Here is a 25,883-nt window from a genome sequence, read left to right as displayed (position 1 = left end):
TGTCATTTACTCAAGAAGTAATTTCTATAGTCTAGTTTTCTTAAAAAAAAAAAAAAAAGGGAAATGATATAAATGAGACTAAGAACTGGAATAAGTTTGCAATTTATTAACTTTTCTGCTGTCCTCTGAATGTACTCTGAATGCTCCCCTGAAGTCATACGTGTACATTTTTTGAAATGTCCCTTATTAGAAAAGACAGAATAAATTGAAATAAGTAATTTAATTTCTTTCTGCTTGTGAAATACACGCAGTTGTATGAAATGTCCTTCTGAATTAAAATTATTAAATTGGCAATTTTTATGGAAAATTTCTTCAGACCTTAGATTATCTTGGATGAAAAAGAAAATGTCAGCTGTCTGCCTTTAAATAGTGTTGCCATTGTTTGTTTAAGAAAATCAAAGAACGCTCTTGAAATTTGCTAGAAAACATTAAAATTTTGCATGCACTCTCTACAAGCATCCAAACATACACAGTTGAAGCCACTGGGAGTAAATCTGAATCTGGCAAATGTAAACAGACCAAAAATGTGTTTGAAAGCCCTAATGGTTCTTTGAAGAATTGCTCGTAATGTTTTTCTATCCACATTACCAAGTAGCTGGTAGCACAAAGCTGTTAAATTATCAGTGGTTAAACTGTTTATCACTAGGCAGCTTTTTTCATCCTTCCATAAATATCAAAGTTATTGAAATGTCTTTTTACAGATGGACAAGAGAAACCAATATGCAGCACAGTTGTTCAAGGTGAAGGTGGGTGAATCAGTTAAAAAGTTAAAGATGGAATTGGGATCTTCTGATTTTTAGTCTGTCGACCTTTCCAGCTGCTTCTAGTAAAACAGCCTGCAGCTAGGTAGAAAGAGATGCACAGTTTAGTGAATGTTGCTTAGTGCAAAAGAGGGATTATGACCAGTAGGCAGGTGATACATCTTTTCCAAATAATCTAGTTATAAATTAGTTAAATAATTGAGTACTGGGGAAGCTGTTATCTCTGCAAATGCACCTGCCTTCTGTTAGACAGTAGGCGTATTGCCACTGCATGTGGAGTGTGACTGACAAAATGAACAGGTTTTGAAGAACAAAAGTGGTACTGACAGCTGAGAAGTTGTGTCATGATACTCTGGAACAATGCAGACTGGAGGATTGCTTATTGTAAATTCTTAAGTTGAAAACCAAAAGATACCTAGTAGATCCTAAGAAGCTTGAAATACAGCACAAAGCAGTTAGTATCAATGTCTATAGTGATGTTAAAACAAACAAACAAATCAATAAAAAAAACAAAAAATCAGAAGTTTTAATAAGTGTAGTAATGTTAGAAGATGCAGGCAGAAAATCTAAACGCTATTCATCTTCAATCTTATATTATTCTGATAGTAAATATTTATAGTGGATTCATACTCTGTGTAATAAACCCCACCTTCAAGGGGCACATAATACGTACGTGGAACTGCTATTGAATTTAATTGCCTCTTTTAACTTAGAATTTTGTAGATGTCAATGTTGCTATGCTTTCTTCTAAAGCAAAATCTGAATCTTTTCTTTTCTTATCAAAAGTCCGTTTTATGTAACAACTTTAATCTGATAACTGAATGGAAAATATCAAAATAATTAACTAAAATAAACGCAAGCTCCAAGATAAGCCAGAAATCCACCCATGGTATTTAGGCTTGTCTTTTCACTTGCACTAAGTCATACAAATAAATTAGTTTCTGTTTACATCCTGCATTATGATAGAAGATATTTCTAATACTTTATGTACTTCTAGTGGCAATATTCGTCATATCCAAACTCTTGCAGATATTTTTGACTGGTGCTCACAGCAAAGAGAATCTAATGGATTTGCATTTTCATTAATTAAGTGAATTTAGCTAGATTTGTATCTTTTCCCTTAAATTATTTCCTCCAGAAAAATTAGAACAGCTAGTTCTTTAAATACGAGGAACTAAATAGTACCCTCTGCTTAACTAAATACAGCAGAAAAGCTTATATGATGAACTGTTCTTTGAACTACCTTACTAGGAAAGGAAGGGAGCAGGTACTGTCAGTCTAAACCTCAAAATCAGACCAACATGCAAACCTCTGGTAGTATCAGGAGGCAGTGTAGCTCCTCATTCCTGGGAAGGAAAATTTTGCATTCTCCTGTCTTTTTTTGTCTGTATGAAGGGCTTCACATTTGCTGTCCTAGATTGCTTCTTGGCAAAAGTCTTCCTTTTATTGAGGTTTCTAGACAGACCATGTTAATTCTGGATCTTGAGCTATCAAAATAAAAAATATTGCCAGGCTAAGCTTGTAGATGAATTCACGTGTGCAATTCAGTGCGCATCACAGAATTCTATCTTTTGACCTTGGATGTACAGAGGTAATACATTCCTTTCAAGGACTGCTATCAATTTCATATGCAGAAAACAATCGTCCCTTCATTGGATGGCTACAAGCTCTTCAGAAGGGACAGACGAGGAAAAGAGGGGTGGTGGTGTGGTCCTTTATACTGAAGACTGATTTGATGTTGAAAAGCTTGGGGTTCGTAACAACAGAGTTGAGTGTCTATGGGTAAGGATCAGGGGAAAGGCCTGTAGGGGTGACATCTTGATGGGTGTCTGTTATAGAAAGCCTAATCAGGATGATGAGTTGGACGAGGCATTCTATGAGCAGCTTGCGGAAGTCACACGATCGCCAGCACTTGTTCTCATGGGAGACTTCAACTTCCCTGATATATACTGGAAATATAATACAGCACAGAGAAAGCAGTCCAAGAGGTTTCTAGAGCATGTGGAAGATAGTTTTCTTATGCAGCTGGTAGGAGAGCCTACCAGGGGTGGGGCCCTGCTAGACCTGATCTTCACTAACAGAGAAGGACTGGTGGGAGATGTGAAGGTTGGGGACCATCTTGGGCAGAGCGACCATAGAATTGTAGAATTCTCTATTCTTGGAGATGTCAAAAGAGTGACCAGCAAAACTACTATCTTGAACTTCAAGAGGGCGGACTTTTCTCTGTTCAGGATGCTTGTAGCATGGGTCCTTTGGGAGTCGCTTCTTAAGGGTAAAGGGGTCCAGGAAGCCTGGATGCTCCTGAAGATGGAAATCTTAAAGGCACAAGAACAGCCATTCCTGAGTGCCATACAGCAAGCTGTAGGGGAAGACAACCGGTGTGGATGAGCCGGGAACTACTGTTGAGACTCCAGAAGAAAAAGAGTGACTATGTCCTCTGGAAGAAGGGACGGGCTAGTTGGGGAGATTACAAGGAAGTTGCTAAGGTATGCAGGGAAGAAGCTAGGAAGGCAAAAGCCCAACTTGAACTCAGATTGGCCACTGCTTTAAAAGAGAATAAAAAATCCTTTTATAAATATATCAATGGTAAAAGAAGAACCAAGGAGAATTTTCATCCTATACTTGATACAGCAGGGAATGTGGCCACTGAGGATAAAGAGAAGGCTGAGGTCCTCAACGCCTTCTTTACATCAGCCTTTAATAGCCAGACCAGTTATTCTCTGGGCATTTTACACTCTGATCTGGAAGTCTGGGATGCTGCTCTGAATATACCTCCAGCGATTCAGGTGGAGACAGTCAGAGAGCTCCTCCTCCATCTGGACTGTCACAAGTCCATGGGACTGGATGGCCTACACCCTCGGGTGCTGAGGAGCTGGTGGGGAGTGATTGCCAAGCTGCTCTTGGCCATCTATCAGCGCCCCTGGTTAACTAGAGAGGTCCCAGAGGATTGGAGGCTTGCTGATGTGACTCCCATCTTCAAGAAGGGCCGTTGGGAGGATCCGGGGAACTACAGGCCTGTCAGCCTGACCTCAGTACTGGGGAAAGTAATGGAGCAAATCATCTTGGGTGAGATCACACAGCACATGCGTGGCATCCAGGGATCAGGCCCAACCAGCACGGGTTCATGAAAGGCAGGTCGTGCTTGACCAACCTCATCTCCTTTTACGACTGGGTGACCAGACTGGTAGATGAGGGAAAGGCCGTTGATGTAGTCTACCTAGACTTCAGCAAAGCCATCCTCTCATGGGATTCTTCTGGGGAAACTGGCTGCCCATAGCCTGGACAGGTATACCCTTCTTTGGGTAAGAAACTGGCTAGAAGACTGTGCCCAATGGGTAGTGGTTAATGGAGTTAAGTCCAGCTGGTGACCCATTTCAAGTAGTGTCCCTCAGGGGTCGGTACTGGGGCCTATCTTGTTTAATATCTTTACTGATGACCTAGATGAGGGGATTGAGTGTACCCTCAGTAAGTTTGCAGATGACACCAAGTTGGGAGGTTGATCTGCCTGAGAGTAGTGAGGTCCTTCAGAGGGATCTAGATAAGCTGGATCACTGGGCTGAGGTGAATTGGATGAGGTTCAACAAGGCCAAGTGCCAGGTCCTGCACTTTGGCCACAACAACCCCATGCAGCACTATGGGCTTGGGGACGAGTGGCTGGATGACTGTGAAGAGGAAAGGAACCTGGGGGTGTTGGTTGATGCTCAGCTGAACATGAGCTGACAGTGTGCCCAGGTGGCCAAGAGGGCCAGTGGCATCCTGGCCTGCATTAGAAATAGTGTGGCCAGCAGGAGCAGGGAGGTGATCATCCCCCTGCACTCAGCACTGGTGAGGCCGCACCTCGAGTGCTGTGTTCAGTTTTGGGCCCCTCACCATAGGAAAGACATTGAGGCCCTGGAGCGGGTCTTCTTAGAAGAAGGGCAACGAAACTGGTGAGGGGTCTGGAGCACAAGTCTTATGAGGAGCGGCTGAGGGAGCTGGGATTGTTCAGTCTGGAGAAGAGGAGGCTCAGGGGAGACCTCACTGCACTCTACAACTTCCTGAAGGTAGGTTGTGGTGATGAGGGGTTTGGCCTTTTCTCCCAGGCAACAAACAGGACCCGGGGAAATGGCTGCAAGTTGTACCAGAGGAGGTTTAGGTTAGACATGAGGAAAAACTTTTTCTCTCAGAGAGTGGTCAGGCACTGGAATGGCTGCCCAGGGAGGTGGTGGAGTCACCAACCCTGGCAGTGTTCAAGAGGCGCCTGGATGAGGAGCTGCAAGAGGTTTAGTTTGTGGTAGCAATGGTAATGAGAAGACGGTTGGACTACATGATCTTACAGGTCATTTCCAACTTTGTGATTCTATGACTCTATGATTCTATACAGATAGAATGAATAATTTGTTTCTGCATCCTTAGCCCTGGTCTTCCTAAATAATATAGGATTGCCCACATAAGCAATTTAGTATTCAAGTGAGAAGGGAGAAGGATTCTTTTTGGTGCAGATCTGCCTTGTGTATACCTGGAGTCTAGCAGCACTCGCTTGAATGAGACACAGAGCTGAAGAGCTGAGGGGTGTCTTTGAAGTAGCTGGTCCTCCTGGTGGGGCCAAGGCTGCAGCCAGGCTCCTGCTACAGCCCTGGGGTGCAGGTTCCTCCTGAAGCCCACATTGATGTGTGCCATGGTCTGGCAGCCAGCCCAAACTTTACAGCTAGTAATGGCACCATGGGGATGCTCAGTCCTATAACCACAGTGGTGCACAGTGTGTCAAACTCCTCACTTGGGGCCACGCAAGTGGTAACAGAGATTTATCTGTCGTATCTTCTAAGTTACTCTCCCGAAAGTCATTGAGGTTTTCCATACAGAAGGACTATGAGTTTCAACATGAGTTATGTTAAAATCCTCCTATTTTTCCACTCTGAAAAGAACCAAACCACCTCACCACAAGATTGCCTTATTTTGAATTGTATTTTTCTAAGCAATTAACTCCCCACTTTTGAGATCCAAATAACAAAATAATAATGCATTATACACTTTAAAATAAATACACTATAGCAATTACAGTTAATTGCATGAGTTTCTCAGTGAGGCCTAGGATAAAACAGAGGTGACAAGCAATTTAGCAGACTGTACTTTCAGTGCCAAAATCAATTAAGACATTCCAAATCCTGTAAACATTAATAGTAATTAGTAAGCTGCTTGCTATTGTACATCTTTGACTGATGTCCAGCATGTACTGCCTTGTGTTTAACTACAGTGAATACTTACTAGGAAGTATTTTACCGACTGTATAGCATGTGTTTGAAAAGAACACAAAATATCTGTATGTATATATGCTGCTGCCAGGGGCTCAAGACTATTTAGACCAGCCCCTGGATGTCATCTACAGCATAAATACTTAATAATAATTACTAGGCAATGCAAACTAAAACCAAATGAGGCTGAATGTGAAGCAGTGTTCATAGCATTATCATTCATTTTGGCTCGCTGTTACATGATGTTAGTAGCAGGGGATTACAAATCCCTTCAGGGGTTATTCTGCAGTGGAATACCACCAGTTGCATAGTATCTTTCTTCTTCTGAAACATAATTTCAAATGTATTAGGTTCATTCAAGCAATAAATAAGAAAAAGAGTATAAATAATATAACCACAGAGAGCAATAATAATCATGGCATACAGAATAGCTTTCTTAGAGACTAGTTCAATTACAATCTTTCTCCAGTTGCCAGATGCCTTAATATACCCTCTGTTTTAACTGCCAGTATCTTCAGGTGGGTGTACAGAAAGAAATGGGAAGTAGAGAAGGAACCATCAGTTTTGCAGCATTGTCCTCTCAAAACCACAGCCAAGGGGAATCTGTACGTGTGGCAGAATGACTTATCTTGGCACTCTCAGAATTACACACTGTGAAGAAGAAAATGCTGTTAGCAGCCCAACGTCCCCCAAAATCATCATCCATAGCAGTGGGATATTTAAGAAAACAGTGTGGAAACACTAAGCTGCTGTTTCCATGTCTTCTCTCTTTTCTCAAGCATTGATCTGCTGGATTGCCCTTAGACCTGGGGATTTCCTTGGTTTTTGAAGAACTCCAAGAATTCTGTTTCTTCTGAATGGGAAAATTAAATGGATATAAGAGAGGAAACTGATGATAAATTTCTAGGCACTGTTTTTTTCCATCTTGTGATCTCTACATTTTTTATCCTTGCCCAGAAAAAAAACCAAGAACACAACTAGCAAATAGCAATAGAAGTTTCTTCTCAGCTCCCCAGAGACAGTTACAGCCCACTTTCCTTGCTATCTGCAATGCTGATGATAGGATTTGCTAATTTTTCACAACTTCAGCTGAATGACATTAGGATAAGTTAACACTTATTAACTTGGTCCTTATTTATCGTTCAACAATCCTAAGTAGATTAGGCATCCATCAATTTCAAATACTTATACTGGTCCCATACGACCAAAAAAATAATGAAACCAAAATTTAAGGAACATCACACTTCCTGAGCTTTAATTATATGATGAAAAAAACGTACATAGAACTGTGCTATATTAACATTATTTTAAGTTTCTTTACAATCAAGTTCTTGTATATATCCTTCTCTCTGGAAGTATCTGTGATCCTATTTCCTTTAAATTAACAGTATTCTCACCCTCGGGTAGACATTTAGCAACCTATTTTTGCTTTACTATGTTCACAAAGATTACCTTTCTCACTGTAGATTTCTAATTTCTGCTAACAGTGCACAGCATTGAAGGAAAAGTTGATAACATTCCTGTAGGAAGGATTTGTGAATTTCTTGTTGCAGCATACTTTTTTTATCCAAGTAAAACAAAAGGGAATAAATGAACTAAAGAAGATTAGATGATTCAGAATAGATCAGTGTAACACTAAGATCAGAGATTCACAGAATGATTTGGGTTGGAAGCAACCTTCAAGATCAACTAGTTCCAACTCCAGAAAAGCAATTTGGATAGAAGCAGTCATTTTTTCTTGTATGGAAAAGCAAGTCATATGGCTTAGACTTTCAAAAATATGTGAAGGACTTACATAACAAATTCTCACTAAGTTATCAGTTTCATTCACATGCATGTCTTTGAAAATGTTGCTCTGAAAGATTATTTTGAGTTAAAATAGTACAGGAGTAAAGAGGTCGGATTTAGTGCCTCTGGCTTGCGAGTTTTTGAAATCTGATATAAGTAGAATTAAGTCGTACTCTAAAATGCATAAAGTCAGATGAATGTAAGGGAAGGGAATAATTTCTGAATGACCCAAATATGAAATTAAAAAAAAAAAATCACTTGTGAAAGTGAGATTATTTTCACTTAAATAAAAGAAAGGAAGGGAAAAGAAAAAGGCAGCAGAAAAGAAAAGAATTGTACACTTCAAAGAGCTGTTTGTTCCAAATTTCCAGACTGGTGGAGATCTGGCTGTCAGCAGGTTGCTCAATAGAGTTACAGAACTGTTCAGACAGTTTCTTTAGAGAACGTTCACATAGGGATGAATAGTTAATTTTATGAAATGCTTACACGTCAGATACACTACAGAAATTGATAAACAAATATTTATCTTTGATAACAAGTAAGTGGAGACAGTAAAAAATACACTGTTTAATATCCAACATGTGCATGGTGGGTGGTAAATTGGAGAATAGGGACAAGTAAAAAATGCCCCTCCCTCCAAGAAACATGCTTTGTATCATGTATTTCTGCTACAAAAAATGTGAAAAGGATTACTATTCTACTAATCCTCTCAGTTTTCCTTTCAAATGTATCTCGGTATCATGCCGAGATGTGCATTTGCAAACCTAACCAGGCCAGGAAAGTAGATGTTTGAAAATGTATTGCTGAGAGGCAGAAAACTAGAATATGCTGGGATATGCAGAAGATAACTACAAGTTCCCCTGTCAGTTGCACAGTGAGATACAGGCTAGAGTCTGGGGTGGGATTTAGATCTGAAAACAGCAAATCAAGCTCACAAACAGCTATCATGAATAAATTCCATATCTAAACATTCAGATTAAGCCTGGCACAGAAGCAGAGGTTTTGAAATCCTGTTTATGCTTTTATTTATTCCCATTTGAATGTGTATTCCATCAAATCTCCACATCTCAATTTCTGCTTCCTTGCTGGTAAGAGAGGCACGTTTCTATTTGCTAACCTACACAGGAGGAGAATATATTCTGTTTATTATTTATAAGAGTAAAGTGCTGAGGGGCCTCAACAAAACACAGGCTCTTCTCCATTCACTGAAAATACACAGAGACATATTCAAGCACTTTTACCTAAGTCAGAGGAACCTAACGTTTTCTCTTGGCTGCTTTTTGACCAGTTTTTTGCCTGGTGCTTTACTGAAATCACATTTGAGACATGCCCTGCTCTCTCTCCACTGATTACAAGCAAGGGATTAACTGGAGTTTTAGCTGCGTATCTGTACTGAAAAGGCAACTGGAAGGGCAGAGAAAAAGCAGCACCAAGAGATTTCTCCAAATGAAACACCAAGTGACTGGCACAGTTCAGCAAAGAGCTGTAGCCTTCAGTTCCCAAGTAGCAATTTATCCAGCCAGCTGAAACGTGTCTCTAACAACAGCACTGTTTAAAAAAGGTCTGTATTAATGTATAGTGGAATAATATTTGATTCACACAGATTAACACTCAGACATGTCCTATACCCTTTTGTATGTTTGTAGTCCTTGTTAGTGTAGCTACATTACTTTGAACTGAACCACATCAGTATAATTCCTGTAATGAATTTGGCAAAAAACAAAGGCTTTCCCCAAAAGAAAAACCCCTCCAAAGATTAACCAATAGATAAAATAATAAGCAGCATTTGAGTTATTCAATTCATTATTAATACACATCTTAGAAACACTTAAAGGCTTGGCATGTATTTACTGTAACTTATGGGAACAGATCTGCTTGAAACATTCCAAAACCGGGGGCTCTCCTTGTGATTTGAAAGCTATTGATCAGCTAACTACAGCTCTGTACCTAACATCTTTTCTATTCCCATCTTGAGCAAATAAATCTTTATTTAGGGTTAGCATTTCCAGATTAACAACCCTGGCACGTGCCATATTACTCACAACAAATTCAAGATCTTCTGCAGATACAGGCACCACGGTGATGTTTCTTTTTTGGCAGGTCTTTCAATGTACTTAATGCAACCATGTTTCAGAATATTGCTGGGGCTGCAATAGAAAAGTAAAAATTGCTCCCCTTTTACAGCTTTGGATGCTTTATACTGTTGGAGTCTTGGACCTGTGTGTTTCGTGGATGCAGCTGACTGTTCTTACTGCTATGTGTTTCCCTGCACCCCTCTGCTGATTGGTTTCTCACATCTAATTTGGTCATACATCCTTGAGACAGCATTTTAAGGCACTAATTTTACAGCTTTCTGCACAGTTTTGCTTACTGAGAAAATGAAAAGGGAATGCTAAACATACTAGGCCTGGATGCAGCACTGATAAAAGAAAAAAAGAAAATAGCAGAGGCCAGAGGGACTGCACAGCTTCTTTATAGCTCTGTCTCCTGTACAGCATACATCATGCCGTTCACAGGGCTGGGGAAAGAGTAAGGAGAGTGGAGAGGGAAAAGCAAAGGGAAGAGAGAGGGCTGAAATCCTTTCTGTACACTGATAATTTTAACCTTTGCAAAAATACCTGATGAAGTCAGCAAGACTGTCCTGAGAGTAAAGCCAGTGTGGGAGATAGTTAGGGATACTGCTTAAGACAAAAGAGCCTAGTGAAATAAAATGCAGTCAGATTTGTGCATTTGAATTCCCCAACTCCTCTCCTCCTTGGCTCTCAGGATTTTGAATGAAACATTAATACTGCTTCAGATACTTCTTCCCTCCAAGGCCAATCAGCTGCTCGGCAGGGCGTGAAGCGGTTGTTCATCTGAGCAGCTAACGAGAAAGTGGAAGGACAGAGCTAATTCTCAGGCTTTTCCAGCACTGCTGAAGCTTGCATTTGCCTTGACACATGGGGAATGACCCGAAGAGCCACTCCCCACTTTGGAATAAGAGAAATGGTACTGTATTAATTCTGAGTAAACAAGCCTGACTTGTCAGAAGAGATAATTATTCACTATACAACCACAAACATAGTTTTGAGATTGGAGTAGACACCTCGTCCTTCTTAGTACCATGGCAACAACTGCCGCTGGAATTCTGCCTTTTAAGGGGGGGTACAGAAAAAGGAGGTGTAGCAGCCAAGCCAAATTAACATTTAACCAATGTCAGTGTTAAAACAGAAGTTTAACAATATTTCTGTTCCTTCTCGCTGTGTACAGAGCCTTCAGAACAAGAAGTAAATCCTAAGATTGTATTTTAGATGTTGATGAAGGTAACAAATTACTTTTCTCCCCTGTTTGGGAAGGAAAAAAAAGGTTAAGGAGGCCAAAGCTGTTTCTGGTTTTGTTGCTTTTAAGTCTGTACTGGTTTCTAGCTCCCAAGAAAAACAGGAAAGAAAGAAAAATGCATCAAAAGAAGAAAGTGCAGTTTTTGTTCACAGTGCTGGGTCTCACATGTAACACAGAAGGACAGATGCAGCAATTACTGTCAAGTTGCTCTGGCAAACCTATACCTTTGCACTGCTATTTTGGGCACTGCTTTAACTATTTTGTCATCACTAGCTCATAGGAGTAGCAAGAAAAAAATCAGCCTGGCTAGTCAAACCACTCATTATAACATAACAACAACAGAACAAGAGACAGGTAGAGGATGAGTAAGGTAGGCATGAACAAGACATTAACTTGAGAATGAGAGCATAGATGAAAATGTTACACCTTCTATATCTAACAGAAGCTGGCAGGAACAATGATGCTGCTGTACAGGAAGGAGCTGAAGTGACAGTTTTTCCTTATTAAGTGAAGTCATGGTGGTGATGTTTCCTCTTTCTTGATTAACCACATCCCTAGTATCCGGGTCAAATAATGGTGCTCAGGCAGGCTTGCCAGCCTATGAACTCTTTTAAAATGGCAAATTTTACTGTAATAAAAAATAGAAATATAGCTTCTTACAACAGAAGAATAATGAAGTGTATCCACAACTTTTCCTGTCTACTATGACTCTGTAGGCAGGACTTCATAGTCCCAGGCTTCAATTCAATTAACTCTATTGCCAAGTGACAGCAAATCTGCTCAGAGTTCTTTGGCCCCTTAGGAACATTAGTGATGCCCATCTCTTCTGAGACCTGGTCGCCACCTCTGGTCCTTGAATCCATCTCTGGAGCTTAACAAGAGACGATCTTTTTGCTCAGGTTTGTTGCACTGTGGGGTTTCTACATTTCCAGCACAGTGGAGCTGGTGGCTGTGTAAGGAACTTCGTCCCAGCAAGGGGTCCCTTTTACTTCCTTTAGTTTCTAGGACAGCTAGAAATTTGGAACAAACAAATCAAAGGAAAATAAAGCTCAACAACGCACCTTTCAGTTTACCAGCTAAACTTCATCTCTCTTCTCCGTGTTCTAGTCCCCTACTTTTCTTCATTAAGCCTGATCATCTATCTCTCTGTCCTTGGCACAAATGGGAATAACGTTTAGTTTGTGTCATTCAACCCATCACTATCATTTATCACTTTAAAAAACAAATAACAACAACAACAACAAAAAGTTAGATAAAGTAAGTTGGACTTTCGCTACCATGGATGCCTTAGGGGCACATGCAGAAAGAGGAGTCATTCCTGACAGCACAATCTGTTCCACAATTGCAGACCATCATAGAATTAAACAAATGTGGAGTGAATAGTTCATATTTGTCTTTTATATAATCCCGAGCAAATTGGTAAAATTTGAAAAAAATAGTACCATTAAGAGGAGAATTTTCTGTACAAAGCTTGCCTTTTTTAAAGAAATATCAGATCTCTTTTCTCTTGTGTTCGTTTGCTAGTCAAACTAAAAGCTCTTTTCAGCAGGTAGGAATTGTCATAATGCCATTGCTATATATACTACATCACTTCTATTACTGGGAATAGAACAGCACTCAGGAAGAACCAACTCAGTACCTGTTTTATTTCCCTGTAGCCAGCCTCATGAAATATTCTGCTCCTTTACGCTGCGCAGAAAGACCTTAACTTATGATCAGACTATTTATGGTAAGCTTCCCACAAAAGATAAAGTGACTGGTCATTAATTTTTATCCATTAATCTTCTCTAGGGAAAAAAAAATTAAGGAAACTTCTCCTTTGAATGGGTAAAACATATGCTGCAAGTGGAAACAGATTATTAAACTTGGTCTCATTGATAATTTTCTAATTGGCACTGCACATTATTTTGTGTATATACTATATACTAGGACAATTCTACTGAATTACAGTTTATAATAATTTATAAAACTTGATAGATGTCAGAAATATCTTCTATCTTAGTCTACGTTAATAAAATCATTAACTGTATAGGCATGAACCTCTTGCAAATTATGAAGTAGGTAGAAAGTTTTAAAAGAGAACTCCAGCAACTACTTTACATGGCTTTGGCTTGGTGGCTCATGAGATAATGTATGTGTGAGATAGCTCAAATACTGTATTTTTTTAAATTAAATAGCAACACAATTGCATTCTCAAATCATGTTAAATTTGGGGAGAAAACAAGATACTTATGAATTAAAGTCAAGGAATTAAAACATAGATGAATTAAGATTACATTTCCTGAAAGATTGCTCCTGGATTCTTCCATTGTTCATCTTAATAGACACACATCAGCTGTACATTGGCTTAAGACATATCTATGTGTATGCCAGTTTCAACAGAATACAACATATTTTTCAATTCCAAATAACCATAGGGAATATATAAGAGAAAATAGTGTGTCTGCCAAAGGAAGCCAAACTGATTTGACTTGGCTAATGAATGTTGAAAATCCAAAAAACGCAGCTAAAAATATTGAGCAACATCAAATACACAAGATTCAGTGTGACTATGGTAATGTACCAACTGTGCAAGCCATCAGCTGTTCTGTATAACGTTTTCTTTGTGTCACGGAATTTTTGTACTTTCCAGATAAATGAATCAAGTACTCCCTACTTAATAGTACTATAGAAGATACAAAAAAGGTTTCTCTTGTAAGATGATGATCTTTGAGAACTGAAGGTTGTAAAAGTTGCCACTAACAGCTTTTTTTTTTTCATCCAAGACATCCTTTTATCTGTAATTAATTATTCTAAGTTCTTATCACTTGATCTAAAATTTTGTTAACAGTATAAGAAGGACATAAAGCTTTAGACCAAAATTATCGCTTTATATATCTTAGTCTAAATAGAGCCACAAAATAGCTTAAGTTAATGACAAAATATAGGGAAAAAATGCACAATGCATGTTCTTAAGTACAGCTTTGCTCTAAACCAGCAAGGATCTTTATTTTCAATGTGGGAAGTACTAAAACCTAGGAATGTGTTTATTAACACAAATGTAAACTGAAAAATGAATTGCAAAAATATGATGGGCCCATACTAAATAAGGGAAAAGCCAGGAACCACAGCTTCCAGTTACAAGCCTGTTCTCACTTCTTATTAAATATATTGTTGTGACCACATTGCTTGATGATCTGCACCACTCAGCTGCCCGGGGAACTCTTCTTCCCAGACCATGGCAGAGAAAGGGATCAAGGAGAAGCAAAGAACTGTAGCAGCTTCTTCCTGCCCCTGCCTCTCATAGATGAAGGGGTAACAGGGAATGCTTTGGCTCCAAGCCTCTCTGCTAAGCTGACCTGTAAGTACTGCAGACTGCTGTGTCTTACTTCTTACTGAAGGAAGAGGTAGGGAACACCTTTTTTCTGATTCAGTTTCACCTGAAAACATAACAGGAGCTGTCACCTGAGCAGCACCACTATGAGCCTCCTAAGACAAAGTTATTGCCAAGCACTGAATAATAAATGCCAGATCTATACTCACTCAGTTCAAACACCATTTAAATCAGTGCCCTGGATGGTTCAAAACAACAGGAAAAATAGAAGGTCTTCCTAAGGGAAGATTTTATACTACCTAGAAAATACAAAACCTGCAAACATTTCCTGTTCCTTTTTCCCAGCACAGAAGCAATTTGAGAAAACAATGTTTAATTCCCAAGCAATCCTCTAGGTCTGCACTGCCAGCACAGCTGCCTACATGCAATGTCCTAGAAGACCACTGGGACACAGAGGAATCATGGAATAGAATTCCAGTGGGAATAATGTAAGGAAACTACTACTCAGTGGCAAAAATGCAATTGTAGTCTCATGTATTGTAGAAGTAACTCCTGAATCTGTTTATCAGCAGCAGTCAAATCTGTGATAAGGGCAGAGGCTTCCAATATGTTTAGGTCTTAATTATGCTCAAGGAACCAGAATTCTACCCAAGGAAAAAATGCAGTTCAAGCTCTACATGTTACACACCGAAGACACTACACTGGTTTGCAGCCTCAAGACTCAATTTAACTGTATCTGCTGTTCACAGAACTGCTTACTATGACAGCAGTCATTTCAAAGTTACATTTCTAGGTTCCTGAATTGTCAATGTAATTCAACTCTCACAAATTAGTTTGGAAAGGATGTTTCCAGAAAGCTTTTGGGGAGGGGGTGAAAATGTGGCTGAGCACTTGGACTGGGATCACACAAAAAACGTAGTGCAGAACTCCAGCACTTCAGAATAATGCCATTCTTGTAACACATGTTCATGTTTTTGATGAATTAATGACCCATAAATCCATTACAGTTACACCTCTACTTAAAGGATCAGAGTTCTTTGTCTCCAAACAGAAATTGTTGCCTGCAGAAATTAAGCTTTCAGATGTTTCTTAGGAAACTGCAATTAACAAATTCTTCCCATTCCCCCCGCTGTCTAAAGGAAACATGCAAAACCTATTGAAATAAGAGTTATGACAAATGCAGTGATAAAGTTTTAGTGGTAAGAACAGTCATATGTGCAAGGGCTAAATTTAGCCTTCTGTTTTTCACCAGCAAAATTGGCATTTAAGAGGAAAATTCAGGTATAAAACAGACTGTGCGCTATTTAACCACCTTACTTTTTAAAAGGTTGTTGTTTTTTGTCATTACTCTCTAAGCTCTTTTCAGTTATATATAGTTTTGTTACCATTCAAACTACTGGTTTTCTTTAATATTCATCACACGTTTGGAGGAGACTAAAACTGTGGGATGGCTATAGACATAACTGGCTTCTGAGTTAATTGATGTGTTATTCTGACTTTTAGGATGACTTGACAAATGTGATTGCAACGACTTCAGCAAATAAATACCCTTGATATAAATACATATAAAGTGAATTTAGTATATAAGAAAATACACTTAAAAATGTATACAAAAGAGCACAGTTGACAGAGTAGACTAAGACAAGCATCACACAGTGTTTATGCCATAAGTGTGAGTGCACACTGTAAACAGCTTAAGTTAAATATAATTCCTATAAGTTAAGTGAGAAGTAAAAACACAATGGGAATGGAAGCCCTAGAAATCTCTTGCTTTCCATACCTATTTTGGATATAGATGCAGAGGTCAAGAATGGCTAGAAAGCCACCTTTCTCCTTTTTATCATGCAGCTCCTCCCCAAAGCAATCCAAGGGCAGCCAGAAGAGAGCAATGGCACGAATATTTGTCAAAGCACTACAGAACACATCAACAGATCTCCATCCTCAAGTTCAGAGGAAAGGGACACTTTGAGGTAGTTTTGCACCATTAAAAAAAGGAAAATGACTTTCCTAGTGAAGAGGTCTTTCCTTTCATATTTGAACAGTGTATAATACGACTATGCTCCAACCTCACTGAAATTCAAGATGATACTTTTAATGTGGATGATCTTTGTAGTCTTCCTTTTCCTGTTTCCAGAGCATAAATTTTAAGTGAAACATCTACACATCTCCAGGCTACCTGAGGAAATAACGAAATTCTTTATCTCTAAGTAGTTGTGTTAAAGTAAAACCTTTATCCTGAAATGTAGTAATTTATCTGTTCTTCATTTTCATTCATGTTCTCCATACTTTCTTTTTTAATTTGCAAAGAAACAATTAAAGCTATCAGGCCATTAGTAAGCACACGGTTCCTTTTCTCTCAACATAAGATCTGCTCTTTTCTGCACTGTTTCAAATTTCAGAGTTACCTGTTTCAAACAAATTTCCCAGGATATCCAGGTACAGAGCTTTTCCAGTAGCACAGGAAAATCTTTGCTTATTTCTTTACATGGAATTAAACTTGCAGAGTCTCTTAATATAAGCAACAAAAGAGTTATATTTACCTTCTGCAAACTTGTTCATGACTTTTCAGAAAAGAAAAAAAATTCATGTTTTCAGTTTAAAGTACATAAATGCACTGCATTGCTTTTTAAAAAAATCTTGAAACTGTACTTTGGTCCTTGAAATTCAAAGAACTTGGACCTCATACTTCACTGTTCATTTGACACTGTCAGTGGCTGTTTTGTACTGTCTTGTCAAGAGCTTTCTACTGACAGAACATATAAAATATGATCAATTTTGAATGGCAGCGTTTTATATTCATCTTTCAGGATAAAAGTAAGATAAAAAACATGGAAAACAATGCCTCACAATGAGTAAAATCAAAAACGTTGAAAGTTTTACTCATGAGTTTGACTCATTACAACTCTGTAAATGCTTTTTGCATTTATCTACATAAATCTACATGTACTTATTATCTTGATTATCTGCAACTTTTTATGTTCCTGAAATATAATTCCATATAAAGAATCTTGCTTTATTTGGTGAACTACACATCATGTTTGAATTCTCTTCTCTTCTGAAGAGCAGGAATACGCAAAGAATTGGCTTCCAATGGAGGAATCAGTCCCCTACAATGATAGTCTCCACAAAAAAAAAACTTTCTCACATTTCACTGGAAGTTAGGAGGGCACAGTTCATCCTGTTAGGCCCATTTGTTTCTTTGCCGTTTTGTCCTTCCTGAAGTTGAAAGTATTCATCACTACATTATTTGTAGAAGTATAAGATTCTTAAAGTCTACAAGAACATAACTGCATCCCCGTAAGTTGCACCTTAAATATCCAGCACATTTCAATGCTCACATTTTAGTTTCTTGATTGTCCACTATTTTTAAGTCAAATAACAAATTCTGACTTTCTGACATGGTACAATACTGACCTCTTTCTTATGACCTATGGCATACGTTATGCCTAATGGCCATGGTTATATTCACAATATTCACCACTTTTCTGTTTCAGCATCTATTAGCCAACTTTTAAGCAGGAAAGATAGAAAACTTTTAAGATGGGAAAATTTACTTTTTATTTCTATTTATTATTCCACTCATTATGACATTAAAGAAAATTCATTATGATTAATGGCCCAGACTTTTTATATATTTCTTATCTTTATAAATGTCTTTTTTTTTTTTTACCCTCAATCCTTAAGCTCATAACCGCTTCCTCTGACCTTTTCAAACTTTTTACTTTAAGTTTTCAAAGACTGCATCTTTCTACTCCTTAACTAGGGGAAGAAAAACTCAATTTGTAGAATGTGCTATGGCCATGTATTTTTATGTAAGGCAGCTTTTATACTTGTCCTTTATATGACTGAATTTTAGTGATATTCAGTATCAGCAAACATCAGGTAGCTATGTATTAAGCACTTTGTTGCTGCGTCTAGCAGTCAGTAGAAGGTATGCAGCCAGCACGTCATTGCAAAGTTGGCAAAACACTGTAACAAAAGGCAGTGCAGAAATTCATCAGGTCTATGCAGAACAATGGCAGCCTACCACTGCCACTGCTCTGCCAAGTTGTCCTTGCTTAAAAAACAAAAGCCCCACAACAAAAAACTCCCCTATACAGGAGAAAAACGACAACAACAAAGCTTTAAGGTTGATTTCAACACTGACACAGTCAAATTAATGAGAATGAAATGCTAATTCATACTCATGCAGCCGATTCATGTTGGTAGACCGAGGGCAGAACATTAGTTCAAACCACCAATAATGGTTCACTTTCTCTCTCTTTTCTATGCCATATCTATTCTATCCTAAATTGAAGCAATGTATCTCTTCCTCTTGATTTTTCTTTTTCCAAAGCATCCATCTTTTTAAAAAGTCTAGCTGTGTACAAAGACATACATGACCTTTTTGGCCGTTCTGATTCATGCTCCACCATGTTTTTCAGTTAAGAAGTTGCAAGGGAAATCTATTAGAGAAGAAGGAAGTCCATAAAGAGGTGCAACTTTTGTGGTCTTAACTTCTACTTTAATAATTACTGGTGTCTCCATTCAGATTTCCCACCTTCCTGCTTTTGTAACACATTGGTATAATTCCTTCAGTCAAGCAATTTTTCTTCCAGTGTTTGTTCAATTCTTTGAGCAACCTGGTCTAGTGGGAGGTGTCCCTGCCTATAGCAACGAAGTTGGAACAAGATGACCTTCAAGGTCCCTTCAAACCCAAACATTCTATGATTCTATGATTTCTTATCTGCAACGATTGCTGTTGGCTTTGCCTGGTGTCACGAAGTGACCTTGAGGAGTTGTTTTCAAATGTCCGTATGACAAACAAGGTTTTCATTTGACTATTTATATGAGGTTCATATGAATTCTCTTTATGATGATATTACATACTTGGTATGCTTAGCCTTTTTACAGCAATTTATCCTCATGAAACACCTCTGTGCTATAGAAATACTATCAACATTTTACAGATACAGAGTGGAACAATGAAAAAGACAAAGATGCAGCTTATTAAGGTATCCAAATGCTTAAGGATGCCTATTGGGATTTTTAAGAGTGGTCTGACATATAACTCCTATTGAACTAATTGAAGATTTTTTACTAAATGCCTAATTTGCATTTTTACTTTTCTGAAAACCTTTAAAATCTGACTCACCCATGTCACCCTTCAAATCCAGGAGACCAATGCATTACGTCTAAAACTCATTAGCCCTTAAACTTATGTTCTAAGCAGCGCAGTGCTTCCCAAAAATAGAGCAAATTAAGTGCAAAATAAAGATGTGTCACCAGCACCCAGTCGCTGACCTGCCCCCTCTCTGCTGCACACCACTCCAAGCCACACACAGTACTGGGATGGTGGCAGGCCACAGACAGAACTGCACAGGCATAATGTATGAAATGAAGGGTTTCTCTGGGTACTTTGCTGCTGAGGTCGGAGGGGCTGTGAGACCACATTTGCTGACAGATCCTCATGCTGGGCTGAGCATCCCCACAGTTCAATTTGGCTTTGCAGTAGCTATTGCAGATGTCCAGCCCTGCTGCTACACACATGGTAAAGCCAACTACATTGATGGCTTAAACAGAGTGTGGTGCTGCATGTCCCTTCATGTGGCTGGGGATAAGCGAGTAGTTGCTTCATTAGAGAAAAACACACACAAGGCAGGGGAAATGCCTTAATTTCTGCACAAAAGCACAAAACCATGTATATTCTCCAGCTACACTTTTCTCAACTGAGAGAACTGATGAGAGGTAATGGCCTCAGGATGTGCCAGAGGAGGTTCAGAATGGATAGTAGGAAAAACTTCTCAGAAAGAGCAGTGAGGCATTGGGATGGGCTGCCCCCTGATGGAGTCACCATCCCTGAAGGTGTTAAGAGTCATGGAGTCACGGCACTGACAGGCATGGTGTAGTGGGTGGGCATGGTGGGGATGGATTGTGGTTGAATCTTGGAGGTCTTTTCCAACCTTTATGATTCGATGATAATATGACATCTTTAGACAGGCCTACTGCCTGGGCAAACAGGAAACTGCTAAATTTGTCTCATGCACATCACCTTCACACAGCTAAAAAACATTAAGGTTATAAAAATTACAACTTCATCTTTTGCCAAATTCTGCTACAAAGATAGATACCCTCTTTCAGCTCAGGCTTTCTTCACCTCTCTGTTTAGGCCCCCACTTGCTGCAGAGTGGCTGGATCTGCTATCAGGGCTTTTCTACCATTATTAAGTCAACAAAATCCGCAACATAAATCAAGCCAGTATACTATTCTATGATTGCAAATCATGTTATTTGCTTTTGGAAGCCAAGTAGACTGTCTTCTTACCGTGATATCCAAGGGTTGGCTAAAAAAACCTCGTGGACAGCCAGTTTAGTGGGATACCATCTGTATTTTAACCAAAGAAATGTGAGGTAGGGTTAATTTGTATATTCTTGACAAAATACTGGAGCTCTACAGAAGTGGTTTCTGAGTCAGGGCTCATGGGTAATGCGTTCCCTGCTAGACCCTCTGAGACTGCCTACAGCTTCAGAAAATAAAAGTGTTAAAACTGAGGCCAATACAAAGATGCTGCCTGCAGCATAACTGCTCGCTGTTGTTGCGCATTGGCTGGTGAAGGTTAGGGAGCACTGCTCTGTGTAACTGAGCAGGTTTGCAACAATATCAGAAGTCTGTTGTGTAATAAAATGCTTCAAGCAAACCAGGTAGAAATAAATACAATTTTATTTCTTTCTTTACTTATCTTTAGGTAGTGGTGATGAATTTTTACTGAGCAAACCATGTTTGAAGAACACTCCCAGATCGATGCCAGGTACTCTTTGCCTCAGGCTGATGGAAAAACAGGTACTTTAAAGAAATCTGGAAAAGCTGTTATTCAAGTTCGATGAGGCTGAAGTCCTCCTATGCATTTCAAGTAATTCAGTATTCAAAGTGGGCACTGATTCAAATAGACATTTTAGGAATCATCACCTGATATACAAATACGTGATTGATCCCTTGGCAAATGAAAATTACAGAAAATCACAGGTGTCTCACCAAAATTACTGCTTGCGTGAACAAATTAAATTGGACTATAAGAACAAAACAGATTTGTCTGATTTTAAAGAATCCTTATCCAACATTGCATGAATTACTTTAATTTGAATATTTTTTAGTAAGAGAGAAGCCAGAATGGCTGCAACTAACACTGGATACCAGCAAACATAGTGCTGTATCCAGTGTTGCTTGTATCTCCTTATTCATTTATAGAAGAGCTTCCCTTCTTCCTTCTCTGAATATTTTCGTATTTTTCCTGGTTTCCTGCAGACTTTTTGGCATATCCAAACATTTGTCAGTAAGCTGCACTTTGAGTCCTACTTCAGACTTTGCAAATGACAGAAAATGTTTAAGAATATACTGAAATTAGACTACCCTGTGCTAAATGAGCTAATGTATGTCAGAGAATATTAAGGAAAATAACGTTAGGCTGTGATGATAGCTGACCTAGCAAGGCTTCTCAGTACGACAAACGTATGAACTTCTATTTTAACTCTTTAAATGTCTCCTCCTCATACTAAGCAAACTCCACTTGATGATGTAAACATAAATATAATAGGCTCCTACTTCAAACCGTACTCTGCCTTTCCCTTATGATCAGAGACGTACAGAACATCATGAATCTTTCAGCATTTCTGAGCAGCCGGAGCTCAGCTCCTTACGTGAAAGTTTTAAAATCGCTGCTATTGCCAAGATACGAAAAGGCAACCATCATCCAGAAACACACATCCACAAACACTCGGTTTGCATCTTGTCAGACCTACAACCCCCACACCTGCTACAGTCATGCGAGAAACAGCCCGCTTTGCCTTGTGAAAACGCAGAGCTGGAAAGTTAGAACCACAGAATCACAGAATGGCCTGGCTTGAAATTGTGTCGTGCGTACGCTGCACCGCAAACCCTACGTCTCTACAATTAAGGCCACGGGAGCTCAGCAGCAGGAGCCCCGCAGCCCCGCGACACGGCGGCCGGGCACCGCGCTGGGCAAGGTCGCTCCGAGCTGGGCCGTCCGCCGAGGCCGCGGGCCAGCCGCCGCCTGCCGGCCAGGAAAGTTGCTCGCGACCCTGCCCGCAGCTCGCAGGCAGCCGGCGCCGAGCCGCACCGCGGACGCTCGCTAGGCGGGCGGCATCAACAGCGATCGGGAGCTTCGCCCGCCTCCTGGGGATGCACCCGGAGCCGGGGCTGCGGGGAGCGCCCGCTCTCGCCGCCGGCATCCCCGCGGGGCCGGCAGGCCTCGCTCCGCCGCTCCCGGCCTCCGCCCGGGGAACTCGCCCTCCGCCCGCAGCCGGGAACGGCGCCGGCCGCCGCGCCCGGCCCGCCGAGCCGCGCCGCCGGCCGTACCTGAGTCGGTGAGGCGGGGCCGGGCTCTGTCCCGCAGGTAGTAGATAAAATCCCGGCAATTCTCGTTCTCCACCGCCCCGACGGAGCACAGCTCGGCCAGCAGCTGCAGCGCTTTCTGGCAGATCTCGTCCTCCCTGTCGCCGGGCATCGCCCCCCAAGCATCCTCGGGAGCGGAGCGGAGCTGTGCGGTCAGGCGCCGCGCCGCTGCCCGCCGCCCTCCAGCAGCCCCCCGCGCCGCCGGGCCGCCGCCCGCATCCTCCGCCAGAGCCGCCGGCCGCCTGCCGCTCCCCCCGCCGCTAGGCGCGCCGCCGGGGGCCGACCCGGCGCCGCTGCCCGCCGGCCGCGCCGCGCCTCGGTGGCGGAGGACGACGATGGAGAGGAGGAGGGTGACGGAGAGGAGGAGGGTCCCACCAGTTGAACGCGGAAGCCGGGAGGGCGGCCCGTCCAACCGCTGCCCTGCCCGCCGGTCCCGGCGCCTCTGCCGGGTGGGCTGCGCCTTTCCGCTGGGGCGGCGCGGCCGGGCCGGGAAACCGGGGAGGGGCTCGACAGGCGGCGAGACTCGGGGAAGTCTTCCTCCTGCTCTTCATCCCCAGCCAGGCCCCAGCCGCCTCTTTGCTGGTCTCCGTTTGGTCTTCATTTACAGTTAAATACCGTGAGGTTTTGTGCGCCGCTGCCCGCTCCTATTCAGAAAGAATTACATTCGCTCAAACAATTGTCTTGAAATTATTTTTCTGTACGTAATGTGTGCCCTCACTCTCGGGAACCTAGCGGAGGGGAGAACCTTTATAGTCACGGCCCTGTAGCAAATGGCAAGCTCCAGCTGTTCTGTGTGGTGGGTTCAAAAGAGTTAAAGCACTGGTGACAAATCTCGGGCACCTTAGACCTGGACACGGCTTGAGAGGCTGGCGTAGCAGCGGAGGCAGGCGTGAGAGCCTCCTGCCCCCTGAGGAGGCAGCTGTGGGAACGTAGGGGCAGCACAGCCTTCTTCCATCACACGCGGTTATCACAAGAAATAAGCTGTAAGGTGCTGCTTCCCTTTTAGGACTTCTAGGCAAGGCGGCTGGTTGATGCAGGGAGAAGAAAGCTGAGAAGTAGCTAGCACGTTTAACCTGATGTTTGTGTCTCTGGATTGGGATGGTTTGACCAAATCTCAGAGGCCAGAATGAGCCAGGAAAGTTCAAACTGGCACAGATGTTCAGCCTACTGTTTAAAGACTAGTGATAGTGGTTCTAGAAATAGTGTGTACAGCAACATCTTCTGTAGAAGTTCTTTTGAAGAATTAAAGTAAGTAAAATTGTGTTCTGTTAATGGAGATATTAACAACAGGAATTGTATAGTAGTGTAATGATTTCTAGTGCTTTGGCAGCATTGCTTTTCCTCATTTTCATTAGAAAAAGGATATCTCTAAAGTGTGATTGTATAAGCCAAGTATAATTCCAACAACAAACAGGCATCTCTTTCACTCTGGTTTTTCTTCAAAATTGCTAAATGATAAAATGGTCTGCAGCTGTTATAGTTGCTGAAGTCATATTTTTAAAGCCCAGAGATGTTCGTGCCATAAGTTAACGTTTTCACATCTAAGCAAGAGGAAACTTCCTACTGGTCTCAATAAATGCTGCACAGATACTGATGTCAGTGCTGCGAATAGCAGTGGGGTTGACTTGCTTCTCCAAGCATTGGAGAAGGGAGGCAAAAGAGAATTTGGAAGAGTTGCTATGAACCACAGTGTTCTTGGAAACCAAGTACCAGGCAGTAGGAGTACTACTGCTGCTCTTGTGCTCTTGTGTGAAAAAGGGCTTCACTGCAGCACAAGAAGAGATTTATAAAACACAGGAGAACTCTGATATACCAGAGTCTCTTTGGGGGAAAACTGACTTCAGAAGGCTAAATGAATTATTCACGTCTGTAAGCTCTCTGTAAGGGAGCAACTCTTTCATCTCTAACACCAAATTGAGTAGTGCTCCACACTGGGGATAGATAATGAAGAGGAGGAAAGACAGAGGAGCTGTCAAAGGCCACTCTTGGAGACATCTGTCAAGTACAATCCAAGGAGTCCAGTGATCATGCTGGACAGCTATGATGTTCTATTGCTTGTACTGTGTCCAGGATAGTTGAATGTATCAACTGAAAGGGATATTAATGTATTTACTCAAGTGTGGTTTTGATCCTGTAGGGCCATAAGCCCATCATTAACCTGGAATTCTAGCTCACCACAGAGTGAACTCTGGACAGCTGGGTGATGGAGTGGTAAATTCTTTTTCTTTCTCCTCTAATTAAAGTATCTTGCTTCATTTTTAAATGGTAGCACTTTGAAGGTGCTGAGATGTTTGTAATGCAGGTGACAGCAGGAAATTTCTCACAGCCTAGTAGAGGAAGGACCATGAAATCGCTTGGATGTCGCTCATAATAAACAAAGACATAAATTCTTAAAAGATCTGAGCGTATACTAAGTGCACTGTCCAAGAAAATACCCACGTCTTTTTCTAGAGATAACTGCAGTAAATGTAATCTGCTGTGTCTAAAAGCAGATGCAATCTCTCCTTCCTATGCATGTTTGTGAAAACTGGATTACCTCTCCATTTGTTGCCATCAGTTACGTGTATTTGTACTTGCAGTCATCCCTATTTGTGATGAGGTTACTCTTGTCTCAGCTGCAGATTTTGGCCACTCAGGGCAGGCGTTCTGCTGAAGATCACCAGTGAATGCTGCCCTAATTAACTGTTGTCCTAGAAGGGCATTGCATGCAGCAGAGGGCCACTCCTTTTAACCATATGTTGAATGTTAGAGTCTGTAATTACTGACCGTAAGCATGTATTTTTTCCTACTTAGCGCAAAGCTGTTCTCACACAATACAGTGCAATCAGAAAAAAATCCCAAAGCTGTACATGGACACAGAATATGTTTAACTGTTTGATCTACATTTCTATCATCCTCAATTGACATGTTCTTATTTCTTACCTTGAAATAAAGCTTTTCTCAAATGTTCTGTCAGTAACACAAGGGTTGCCTGGCAAAGGAAAAAACCTTCAAAGCACAGGTGTCCATAAAACAAATGGCTTTCTGGAAGAAAGTGGGCAACTTACATAAGAATCATTGTTATGCTTATGCTGTAACCAGAAC

General features: G+C 40.9%; 1 protein-coding gene across 3 annotated transcripts in view; it reads right to left on the bottom strand.

The window, feature by feature from the left end:
* Positions 1-23,027, bottom strand: part of SYT9 (synaptotagmin 9) — a 70,953-nt gene extending 47,926 nt beyond the window's left edge. For all 3 annotated transcript variants that reach the window (XM_031613868.2, XM_031613869.2, XM_031613870.2), the window contains exon 1: positions 22,764-23,027. In XM_031613868.2, the coding sequence (XP_031469728.2) occupies positions 22,764-22,911 (148 nt within the window). In that variant the 5' untranslated portion in view covers positions 22,912-23,027. The remainder of the gene's footprint in view (positions 1-22,763) is intronic.
* Between the last annotated feature and the right edge of the window lie 2,856 nt (positions 23,028-25,883).

The sequence above is a fragment of the Phasianus colchicus genome, chromosome 5 (assembly GCF_987193195.1).
Source record: "Phasianus colchicus chromosome 5, bPhaCol1.hap1.1, whole genome shotgun sequence".
NCBI lineage: Eukaryota > Metazoa > Chordata > Aves > Galliformes > Phasianidae > Phasianus > Phasianus colchicus.
This window is presented reverse-complemented; position numbering and strand designations above follow the sequence as displayed.